Source organism: Dromiciops gliroides, chromosome 4 (genome assembly GCF_019393635.1).
Source record: "Dromiciops gliroides isolate mDroGli1 chromosome 4, mDroGli1.pri, whole genome shotgun sequence".
Lineage (NCBI taxonomy): Eukaryota > Metazoa > Chordata > Mammalia > Microbiotheria > Microbiotheriidae > Dromiciops > Dromiciops gliroides.
Window position 1 is genome coordinate 143,394,949 of NC_057864.1, and position 12,517 is coordinate 143,407,465.

At 38.8% G+C, this 12,517-nt stretch overlaps 1 protein-coding gene across 1 annotated transcript in view; it reads left to right on the forward strand.

Annotated features, from left to right (window-relative positions):
- The window catches only part of NID1 (nidogen 1), a 117,454-nt gene that overhangs the window by 55,786 nt on the left and 49,151 nt on the right, over positions 1-12,517 (forward strand). Inside the window, exon 10 of the mRNA XM_044003038.1 lies at positions 7,171-7,296. Coding sequence (XP_043858973.1) covers positions 7,171-7,296 — 126 coding nt within the window. The remainder of the gene's footprint in view (positions 1-7,170; positions 7,297-12,517) is intronic.

Below are 12,517 nucleotides of genomic sequence, written 5' to 3' on the forward strand. Positions count from 1 at the left end.
AAATAATATGCATAATTTGTACAAGTGCTTTAAGGTCTGCAAAGAACTCTATACATATTATCTCATTTTGCCCTCACAACAATCTTGGGGAGTAGGTAATATTTTTCTCCCTATTTTATAGATGAGGAAACTGAGGCAGGCAGTGGTTCACTGACTTGCCTGGGGTCACATAGTTAGTAAGTACCTGAGGGTGGATTTGAATTTGAGTATCGTTGACTCTAGGTCCTGTTTTTCTATCCACTGCATCACCTAGCTACTTAATTTTAATCCCATTTTTAAAAAAACGACGGTAAATTAAGACTAGAGATTAAGTGATTTGCCTCAATTTACACAGTTAGTAGTTGTCAGGGCCAGGGTTTGAATTTTTAAAATTCTACATTCTGTACAAAGGGTCCAGAGAAACATCTGGGTCTGGAATTTTCTCCAAAATTCAGTGGTACAGAAAGTAGAATGAATCCCCAAATGAATTCCAACCGTGTGTCTAGCAGCAGAGTCAGCAGCTGGTGCCCTAGACTTGGTTATGAAACCCACATTTGTGGAATATCATTGTTAAGATACAGCTTATAGTTAGGACTATTATTATTTTTTTTTTTTGAGCAGCTTTGTTTCATGACCCTCCAACTATGCACAACACATTCTTTTTGTCTGAGAGCATGTATTTTAAGTATTTCACAGGATTCTGATTCTCACTGTGTACTTTACAGAGCAAAACAATTTGGCTTGGGCTTTTGCCTCACTGTGAAATACTTTATAGGGCTGATGCAGCAAAAAATACTGCAAACAGATTTGTGTGGGGTCTTTTCCTTGCCTTATGTGGCATCTATTAGACCTGGATAACACTCATCCAAGAAATAAAACAACTGATTAAACTATGTATGTATGCTTTGTTATAGGAGTTATTTTTCCCCCTTAACACCAAAGGCCTACTTTAAGGTATTTGAAAAGATAGAGTATATACTCAGCTAGTAGTCCTGCCTATCAACCTCAGACTGTTAGAAATTTCAGAGCCAAGATGGCAGAGAAAAGGCAGGGAATCACCTGAGCTCTCCCAAATTTCCCACCAAGCAACTTGGAATAACACCCCAAAATGAATTCTGGAGTGACAGAATGCACATAAAGGACAGGGTGAAACAATTTTCCAGTCCAAGAGAACCTAGAAGGTCAGCAGGAAAGGTCTGTTGCACTGAGGTAAGAGGGGAGTGTAATCTAGGGCAGACTACACCAACGTAGACTGGGCCCCAGCAAACCGGTAGACAGCTTTACAGGTGACTGAATCAGTGGTAGCAGCTGTGGCTTCCAGAGCTCTTGGCCCACAGATGGTAAGGGGGTCAGGCAAGTGTTCAGAAGGAGATTACAGGGGTCCCTTTGCTGGCACTGGGGGCAAGACTCTATTGAATTGCACATGTATGAATCCAGGTTACAGTCCAGGGTGAGGAGGAGCACTGGTACACCAGAACTTGTAGCCACAGGGGAATAGGGACCCTGGTTACAGTTCCAGTGCTTGTATACTTACAGACCAGAGCACAGGCCAGGAGAATAGTAAACACACATCTCCTTAGATTGTGCCACCTTGGAAGAACTGAAAACTTGTAGACCAACAGAACTAGCATTGAGAGCAAAAGCCTGAACCTTGGGACAGTGCCCTCTCCACCCCAGGAGTAGAGCCCCACTTTAACATAAAGCTAAAAGTCAAGAAATTGACTGGAAAAGTTAGCAAACAAACAAAAAAAGAGGACCTAACCATAGAAAGTTACTATGGTGACAAGGAAGATCAAAATACAAACTCAGAAGAAAATAACAACCTCAAAACTGCTATATCTGAAGCCTCAAAAAATGTGAATTGGTCTTGGGCCCAAAAAGAATTCTTGAAAGAGCTCAAAAGGGATTTTAAAAATCAAATAAGAGTGGTAGAAGATAAATTAGGAAAAGAAATGAAAGTGATGCAAGAAAATCATGAAAAAAGAGTCAACAGCTTGGTAAAGGAGGCAAAAAAAATACTGAAGAAAATAACAACTTTTAAAAAATAGGCCAAAAAGTAAAAGGCACAAAAATCCACTGAAGAAAATAATTCTTTAAAAAGTAGTATTGGCCAAATAGAAAAGGAGACACAAAAGCTCACTGAAGAAAATAATTCCTTAAAAATTAGAAGTGGGCAGATGAAAGCTTAGTTATTCATGAGACATCAAGAAAAAAACAAAATTTTTTAAAATGGAAAAAAAAAACAGAAGAAAATGTAAAATACCTCATTGGAAAAATAAATGACCTGGAAAATAGATCCAGGAGAGAGAATTTAAGAATTACTGGACTACTTAAAAGTCACAATTAAAAACAAAAGCCTAGATATCATCTTTTAAGAAATTATCAAGGAAAACTTCTATGATATTCTAGAAGCAGAGGGTGAAATAGAAATGGAAAGGATTCACCGATAACTTCCTGAAAGAGATCCCAAAATGCAAACTCCTAGGAATATTATAGCTAAGTTCCCCAAATCCCAGGTTAAGGAGAAAATATTGAAAATAGCCAGGAACAAACAAAAAAACCCCACCTCAATTCAAATATCATAGAGCCATAGTCAGGATAATACAAGATATAGCAGCTTCTACAAGAAAGGATAAGAGGGCTTGGAATATGATATTCTGGAAGACTAAATTGCTAGGATTACAACCAAGAATAACCTACTCAGCAAATCTGAGTATAATCCTTCAGAGGGGAATGAGGACTTTTAAGTATTCCTGATGAAAAGACCAGAGCTGAATAGAAAACTTGACTTTCAAATAATGTGAAAGGCATAAAAAGGTAAACAAATGAGAAATCACAAAAATGCATAAGGTTAAACTGTTAATATTCTTACATGGGAAGATGATATTTGTAACTCCTAAGAACTTTCTCATTATTAGGACAATTAGAAGAAATATATGTAGAGAGAGAACATGGGTGTGAATTGAATATGATAGAATGAGAGAGAAAAAAAATAAAATTAAGGAGTGAGAAAGAGAAATGCACTGGGAGAAGTAGAAAGGGAGAGGTAGAATGGAGTAAATTATCTGACATAAAAGAGGTCTGAAACAGCTTTTACAGTGGAGGGGGTAAATGGAGAGGTGAGGGGACTGCTTGAACCTTACTTTCATTCGAAGAGTGAGTAACATATGCACACTCAGTTGGGTATAGGGATCTATCTTATCCTATAGGAAAGTAGGAGGGGAAAGGGATAAGAGAAAGTCGGAACTGATAGAAGGTAGGGAAGATTGGGGGAGACAGGAGTCAGAAGCAAAACACTTTTGAGTACAGACAGGGTGAAAGGAGAGAGGATTGGGATAAACAGTGGAGAAAACAGGATAGAGGGAAATATACAGTTATAATTGAACAAATGTTTACAGCAAGTATCTCTGATAAAGGCCTCATCTCTCAAATATATAGAGAACTGAGTCAAATTTATAAAAATAAGAGCCATTTCCAATCAGTAAATGGTCAAATGATATGAACAGTCAGTTTTTAGATGAAGTAATCAAAGCTATTTATAGACATATAAAAATGCTCTAAGTCACTATTGATTAGAGAAATGCGAATCAAAACAACTCTGAGGTACCACACCACACCTATCAGATTGGCTAATATGACAGAAAAGGAAAATGACAAATATTGGAGGGAATGTGGGATAATTGAGGGACTAGTGCATTGTTGATGGAGTTGTGAACTGATCTACCCATTCTGGAGTACAATTTGGAATTATCCCCAAAGTACTATAAAACCATACATACTCTTTGACCCAGCAAAACCACTACTAAGTCTGTATCTAAAAAGTGATTTTTTAAAAAACCTAAAAGAAAATAGACTTATGCATACAAAAATATTTATAGCAGCTCTTTTAGTGATGGCAAGGAATTGGAAATTGAGGGGATGCCCTCAATTGGAGAATAGATGAACAAGTTGTGGTATACAATCATGATGGAATGCTATTGGACTTTAAGAAACTATGAGCAGGATACTCAGGAAAACCTGGAGAGACATAAACTGATGCAAAGTGAAATGAGCAGAACCAGGAGAACATTATACACAGTAACAGCAACATTGTATGATCAACTGTGAATGATTTAGCTATTCTCAGCAATACCATGATCCAAGACAATTCTGAAGGATTTATGATGAAAAATGTTATCCACTTTCAGAGAAAGAACAGATGGAGTCTGAATGCAGATAAAAGCATACTTTTTTTTTACTACTTTTTTTTCTTGGGTGTTTTTTGGGGAGAGTGTGTGGGTTTTTTTACAATATGACTAATATAAAAATATATTTTACATGACTGCATATGTATAAACTATATCAAATTACTTGCCTTCTCAATGAAGGAGGAGGGGAGAGAGGGAAGGAAAGTATTTGGAACTCAAAATTCCAAAAAACAAATGTTAAAAATTGTTGTTATGTATAATTGGGGGGAAATAAAATATTAAATAAATATTTTTTAAAAGAAAAAAAAGAGAGTGAGGAGATGTCCTCTTTTGGGTCACCTAGTTCATTTTCCTGTCCAAGTTTACAATTGGTCAAATTTGTGGATTGTTCATTTCAGCATGAATCTAAATCTATGAAATCAACATTTTTCATCCTTGAATTGATAATTGGAGAAAAGTAGCATCATTTATAAACAGAAAATTAAAGTATCAAGTCTAGTCTAACTTTACCAGACACCTAAATTAGGTTCAATTATGCCTCGTGGCAACTAGGTGGCACAGTGGATAGAGCACTGGGCCTGGAGTCAGGAAGACCTCAATTCAAATTTGGCCTAGCTTATGTGACCCAGGGAAAGTCACTTAACTTCTGTCTGCCTCAGTTTATTCATCTGTAAAATGGGGATAATAACAACATCTACTTCCCAGGGTTGTTGTGAGGATTAAATGAGATGATATACAAAAAAAGTCAGCACAGTGCCTGACACATAGTAGGTGCTTAATAAATGTTTGTTCCCTCCTTTGCTATTACCTTGTTTCCACCTCTTCAAAGAAGGTGCATTTTCCTAATGCGCAATTTTAAGACACAATACACTCTCACTAAAAGTGCCTTACACCAATGTTTGTTGAGATTGAATTTGAACTCACCCAAAAAGCTTTTGCAATAGACCAGGTAAGAGGTGATGAGGGCTTGTAAAAGGGGGAGTATCTATGTGAGTAGAAAGGAGGAGAGATATAGGAGAGTTATAAAAATAACAATATTAGGGCGGCTAGGTGGCACAGTGGATAAAACACCAGCTCTGGATTCAGGAGGACCTGAGTTCAAATCAGGCCTCAGACACTTGATACTAGCTGTGTGACCCTGGGCAAGTCACTTAACCCTCACTGCCCCACAAAAAAATAACAATATTAAAATTTGGCAACAAATTGGAAGCGTGGGGTGAGTGTGAGTGAGAAGTTGAGGATGTCACTGAGATTTCAATGACCTAGAATAAGCCACCTCACTTATTCTTCTCAATTTCCTTTTCTGTTAAATGGGGAATAATAATACTCATGTTACCTAGTTATAAAGAACAAATACTGATTAATAGAAAGCACATTGTAAATGGTAAACACTATATGAATGCAAACTATTATGATTATTTTATTAGAAACTAAATTATTTTTCATTTTCTCTGGGTGGGTAATTTCTCTTGCGTAGGTCACAATCTCTCAATACTTTAGGACATAGTTTAATGAATTGCTGTGAAGTCATCACCTGGTGGCCAACCTTCTAGTGAGAAGCCTCTCAGAATCTTAGCCATGCTGGGTTTTGGATAACACCCATAGTCTATCAGTGGGCACATCCTTGAAACCTTTCTAGCTTGCTCAGGCCTACCATAACTTTTCTTCCCATGCTTTTGTAAATATCCCTCATGCTACAAGGTTGCATCACAGGAGGACTTTGGTAGAAAAGGAAGTCTGGGACCATTGAAGGAGTGCTAGGTTTGGAGCCTGAGAACCTGTGTTCGAATCCTCCCTTTTCTCCTTACTACCATGTCACTTGGCCAAGTCACTTACCTTCTCTGGGCCCAAGTCTCTTCTTCTATAAAATCAGGGGGGTTAAACTAAATGAAACCTAAATGTTACAACTCTAAAGCTGTGATGCTATTGTTGTCATTATTGTATCCTGAATAGCAATAATAACAGCATTATGAAAAGAGAAGTAGAATGGCCTGGTGGCTAAAGGCCAGCCTTAGAATCAGGAAGTCTTGGGTTGGTGACTTGCCTCTGACCCCAGTAGCCAAGTGGACACGGGCAACTTCCTTACTTTTTTTTAATGTGAAAATTTTTATATATTTTTTTCAAATTACATCTAAACACAATTTTTAACTTTCGTTTTTAAAAATTTTTAAGTTCCCAGTTCTCTCACTATCTGCCTCCCCTACCCCCACCTTGAGATAGCAAGCAATTAGATACAAATTATATGTATGCAGTCATGCAAAACAGAGTTCCATATTAGCCATGTTGCAAGAAAAAACAGATAAAAAACACACAAGGAGAATTAGGCAAAAAAAAAAAAAGAGTACACTTTGATCTGTGTTCATATTCTATTAGTTCTTTCTCTGGAGGTAGATAGCAATTTTCAGCCTAAGTTCTTCAGAACTGTCCTAGATCATCATATTATTGGGAATAACTAAGTCATTCACAGTTGATCATTGTATAATACTGGTGTTACTGTGTACAAAGTTCTAGTTCTGTTCACTTCATTTTGTTTCAGTTTACGTAAGTCTTCCCAGGTTCTTCTGAAATCCTCTTCCTCAACATTTCTTATAGCACAATATTATTCAATTGCCATCACAAACTTCAGCCATTCCCCAATTGATGGGTATCTCCTCAATTTCCAATTCTTTTGGGGCAGTTAGTTGGCACAGTGGTTAGAGCATCATCTTCAGAATCATGAGGACCTGAGTTCAAATCTGGCCTCAGACACTTACTACCTGTATTACCCTGTGCAAGTAATTTAATCTTAATTTCCTCCCTCCACTCCCTCCCTGCAATAAAAATCCAGTTCATTGTATGAACAACTTTCATAACCTCTGCCTGACCCAGGCAAATCTTCAAGACTATAAATTTCAGATGAATTGCAGATCTTCATTGGTAGAAAGATTCTTTAATGGAGAGTTACACTGATACAATCACAGGATAGGAAAAAAAATGAAATCATCTAACTTCATATCTATTCTAGATATTGATGAATGCTCAGAACAGCCAACAGCCTGTGGAAGCAATGCTATCTGCAATAACCAACCAGGGACCTTCCGTTGCGAGTGTATTGAGGGTTATCGGTTTTCTGATGAGGGCGTGTGTGTGGGTAAGTTATCAGTGTAAATTTAAAAGAATTTCATGTATTCTATTCTCTTTATAGATTTTGTGGTGTTTTTATACTAGCAAAGCCTCTGTAACGTCATTGAGGGAAGTGGGCTGGGAGCTGGTTATTTGTTAGGTGTTTAATTATGTTTTTAGATGGTGATGATGAAGGGGAGAGAGAGCCCAGATTCATCCAAGATTTCTACTTTATTCCTATGGGTATACTTTGTCTCACTGGTTCCAAGAATTTTTAGTTCAAAGATTGTTGGAGCTCTCCAGGTCTAAAGGGGGAAGGGTGCTGGACATGACATCTGAGCTCAGTGCTTCTTCCCAAATTTAAAACAGTTCAGCCTTTTATGCTGTCCATGAACCATCTCTTTGTCCTTTCCCCACTGTTTGGCAAACCCGGATATGCTTTATGTTTGTTCTGTCTTGGAGCCCTGGATGAGGCTTTGCAGAGGTCCCGAGGTGAGATGGTTTCACGGGGGCGGGAAGGAACAGGCAGTTCTCATTTTGAACAAGACCCAAACATCTGTGCTTCCAGGCCCTTCCCTTTCCTCTGCTCCGTATCCTCTCAGAAAATTGAGATTTTTAGCCCTGGTGAATTCTATTTTTGTAATTAAAAATTGATTTATTTTTCTTGGTTTTCTTTCCCCACAATTTAGTTAAATTTAAATCTAAATGCGTGAGAAAATTCCCTTTGTGTGATGATAGTACCTTCTGTAGGTGTATAATGCGGCCAGGCTTATACTGTACATAGGCAGAGACTTTGAAGAATTTGTTGCCTCAGTCTGATTTCTGGATCTGACCCTATCCTTGATTCACTTAAGACACTTAGGACTGTACTTAGTTTCCTCTAGTATAGTAATGATAATGAAAACTACATTAATGCTTAAATTTATATAGCACTTTAAGGTTTGTAAGATGCTTTACTTTCATTATCTTATTTGATTTTCATAGCTTCCCTATGAGTTATATGCTATTATTATCCCTATGTTATAAATGAGAAAGCTGAGGCTCAGAAAGGGTTAAGTAACTCCCAGGGTCTTGAGTTAAGTGACTTTCCCGAGGTCCTGCAGGTGGTGACTGTCCCAGGTGGAATTCAAACCTCATGTCTTTCCTGACTGCAAGCCCAGCATTCTATTTGCTATACCACATATCATAAATAAAGATCAGTGTTGTGATACTATATGTAATCTTCTCTGAGGTCCATGAAGAAAAGACCATCTCAGTAATCTAATGGTTTAGACACTGTCTATTTCAACTAATCCTTCAGTTAAAAAAAATTAACAGAAACAATTACAACCCCATATCTCTCTTCTTTCCAACTCCCAGCAAATCATCCTTTTGTTTTGTTTAGTTTTTGTGGAGTAATGAGGGTTAAATGACTTGCCCAGGGTCACACAGCTAGTAAGTGTCATGTCTGAGGCAGGATTTGAACTCAGGTCCTCCTGAATCCAGGGCCAGTGCTTTATCCACTGCTGCCCCCCTTTTTATTTTTAAACCCCTTTTGTGCATCCCTTCAGATTCATTAAGAAGAAAGGAAACTAGCAATATAAAGCTCTTTTAAGGGAATTTATCAGTGAATTTTGCTTCTTCACTTAATTGATAGGAATGCTCTTGCTTGAGATCAGAAAAGATGGGTTTGAGCTGGATGAAGAAATATGCAGAGTTGAGGAAGCCAGACATGCTTCCTGTTAATAGCAAAGGTGACTATGTTTAACTCTCCAGGACTTGGGGCTTTATGTATATGTGCAATATGATACATGCACACATGCATGTGCATATATATATACATATGTACAAAGACATATACACATATATTTCCATCTATTGTATATGTACCTTTTTGTGCTAGTTTTTTTTTCTATTATGGAAATAGCTGCTTTTGAGTGTTGTCTTGCTTTGCCTTTTCTATCAGTTTTCCTTTTTCTCTGTTCACTGATAGCAAAGCTCCGAACTATCATGGTTCATTTGAAAGCATCAGTTGCGTAATGTGATTGGAGGGAGGGAGGGTAGGAATTAGGCCAGCCTTAACTACAATGATGATGAAATAGAGGAAAGTTTATCTCTTGTGCTTCCCACCCTATTCTCTTGCAACATCAGTATCCACATACTTTCACTCTTTGACCCTAAAAAGTTTTAGTAAGTAGAGATTAATGTTTAGAACAACCACTCTTTCTACCCAAATAAAAAAGTCTTATGCCCCCACCCCCTGCAAAGTTATATGTGATTTTACTTCAACATTTTAATTTATTAGGACATATGGTGCACATGTGCCTAATTAATTTTATTTCCTCATTTTTTAAAGTAGGTTTATTTTTCTTGATTCCTCTCTCCCTCTTCAGTGATTGTCACCCTTCATGCCCCTTCTTTTTCTTGCTCTGTGTGTCTTCTCTTTCTCCCTCTCCCTTCTGTTTTGGCTCCCTTCCTCTTTTCTTCCTTTTCACCTTCTTTCTAGCTCCCTGCCTCTTTTAGTACTCCCCCTCCCCATTTCTCTCTGATATCCCTTCCTTTTCTTTCTCAATTTTTCTTCTTCTCCATATTCCTTTGCTCCTAATGTGAGGAGAAAGAGAAGAAAGAAAGAAACAGACTTTGGGAGAGAAATATAAGATAGGATTGGAATTTGGTAGAATCACAGGGAGGAATAAGTTCATTCATTGAACAACAATTTTTTATAAAAATGCCCATTGTGGGGGCAGCTAGGTGGTGCAGTGGATAGAGCACTGGCCCTGGAATCAGGAGTACCTGAGTTCAAATCCGGCCTCAGACACTTAACACTTACTAGCTGTGTGACCCTAGGCAAGTCACTTAACCCCCATTGCCTCACTAAAAAAAAAAAAATGCCCATTGTGTACAGAGCACTGTGTTAGATTCTGGAATATTTAAGACATAGTTCCTGCCCTCATAGAGGGTTAGAGGTTCCCAAATCAGAGCATATTCCTTTTCCAAGACTTCCCATAGAAATGTAAGGAAAGAGACAAATCACACCTTCCAATGCATGACTATTGCATTCAGTTCTGGACACCACAATTTTTTGTGTGTGTGTGAGTCAGTTGAGGTTAAGTGACTTGCCCAGGGTCACACAGCTAGTGTCAAGTGTCTGAGGTCGGATTTGAACTCAGGACCTCCTGAATCCAGGGCGAGTGCTCTATCCACTGCGCCATCTAGCTGTCCCTGGACACCACAATTTAAGAAAGACGTTGATCAGCCGTAGAGTATCTTTAGGAGGACATCCAAGATGGAGAAGGGTCTTGAGTCTACATTATATGAAGATCAATTGATGGAACTAGGAATATTTAGTCTGGAGAAAAGAAAACTCAGTGGGAAAGGATGTCTGTCTTCAAGCAGGTCTGTCATGTGGAAGAGGCCTTACGCTGGTTCCATCTGGCCAAAGAATAGAACCAGGAGCAATGGGCAGAGGTTGAAAAGAGGCTTGATTAATTTAGGCTTGATGTCAGGCAAATCTATCTACAAATTGATGTTGCTCAAAAGTACGGTGGGTTCCCTAGACAGGTGATAGCTTCCTTCTCTTTGGAAGTCTTCAACAGAAACTGAACCACTACTCTTTGTTTGTTTTTTTTGGCGGGGCAATGGGGGTTAAGTGACTTGCACAGGGTCACACAGCTAGTAAGTGTCAAGTGTCTGAGGCTGGATTTGAACTCATGTACTCCTGAATCCAGGGCTGGTGCTTTATCCACTGCGCCACCTAGCTGCCCCCAACCACTACTCTTTGGGCATGTTATAATAGGTATTTCTTTCAATAATGGGTTGGACTAGTTGGCCATTGGGGTCTCAAACTCTGGGATTCTGTGAAGATTTTTTTCAAGGCCTGCCTCTGCCAAATACTGGTTTTGCCTGTATTTGTGTGGCCCATTGACTTGATTGCAAAGAAGCTACCATATCTGTGTCCATTCCACGTACGATGACCATCTAGTGACCATCTCACTGGATGCGTCCTCGACTGCAAAAATGTCTGTCTTTGAATGGTCTTTGAGTAGGCCCACATAATAGTCACTGTCTATATCTATGTGTGAGAAGCCAGATAGCAGAGTGAAGAGAGAGCTGGCCTTGGAGTCAGGAAGAACTGGGCTCATGGGCTATCTTTATCCCTAAGTGAATCCCTTACCCTCTCAGTGCCTTAGGTTGTAAACTGTCAATGCTTGTCAGTTGCAAAGACGGTGCTGACCTCCATTGGTACAGATAGTTTCTCCCCAAGAGAATGAAATCACATCTCTGGTCCTAAATCCCTAAACATATGTGTTTATTTGACCTAAGCACGTCTCCCCAGTTCTTCCAGAGTATTCCCTTTATTGTGCTGAGCAAGCCTAGAAAAAGGAGAAACAGTAGTGATGAAAGGTTAAGGAAGGAGGAAGACATAAAGAAAGGCTCTGTCCTACCTCTAGGAAGATTAGGTAAAGTTCTTTTGTGTGGAGCTGTGGTGTGGTAGAGAATGCTGGGCCTGAAGTCAGGAAGACCTGAGTTAAAAATCTCTCCTCAGACACTTACTGTGTGACCCTGGCCAAGTCACTTGATCTCTGTTTCAACTATAAAATAGAGAGCATCTAACTGTTGTGAGGATCAAATGAGGTAATATTTGTTAAGCACTTGTCACAGTGCCCGCCAAAGAATGGGAGTTATACCAATGCTTATTCCTTTCCCCTCCCAGTCCCTATTCAGCTAGGACCCATGATTCTTTTCCCTTGTAGACTCAGTACATTGGCAAAGTTGATCAGCAATAGATTTATTTTAGAGAAGGAGCCTGGTCCAAATTCCTGACCATGCCTAGGGATTTTAAAGCCTGTAAATTTGGAGGCCAGAAGAAAGGCCTGATCATGGTGGCTACTAGTTCCCATGGAATTAGATCACATTCTCACTTTGAAGAATCAAGCTTCTGAACATTGTAGGTTGGCTCTTGGTTCCCAAATTCTTTCTTAACTAGCTTATTTGGCAAAGGACTTTGATCTGAGTGTCCATTTGTTTATGTCCGGTGATGCTCCAAAAGAAAGGGAAGTATATCTAATCTCTGTTTATCTTGCCTCAAGTGTCTTGGTCCTGTTCATTGAAGAGGAGGATTAAGATTCCTGTTTTAGGAGTCAGAAAAAAAGTTTGGGGAACAGCCCTAAAGTTTTCTTTTTCTTTTTTTCTTTTCAGGTCTGCATTCTCTCTCTCCCAGCTCCCCTCCCTCCATCCAACATGTACATTGAGAAAGCAAGAAAAAAACA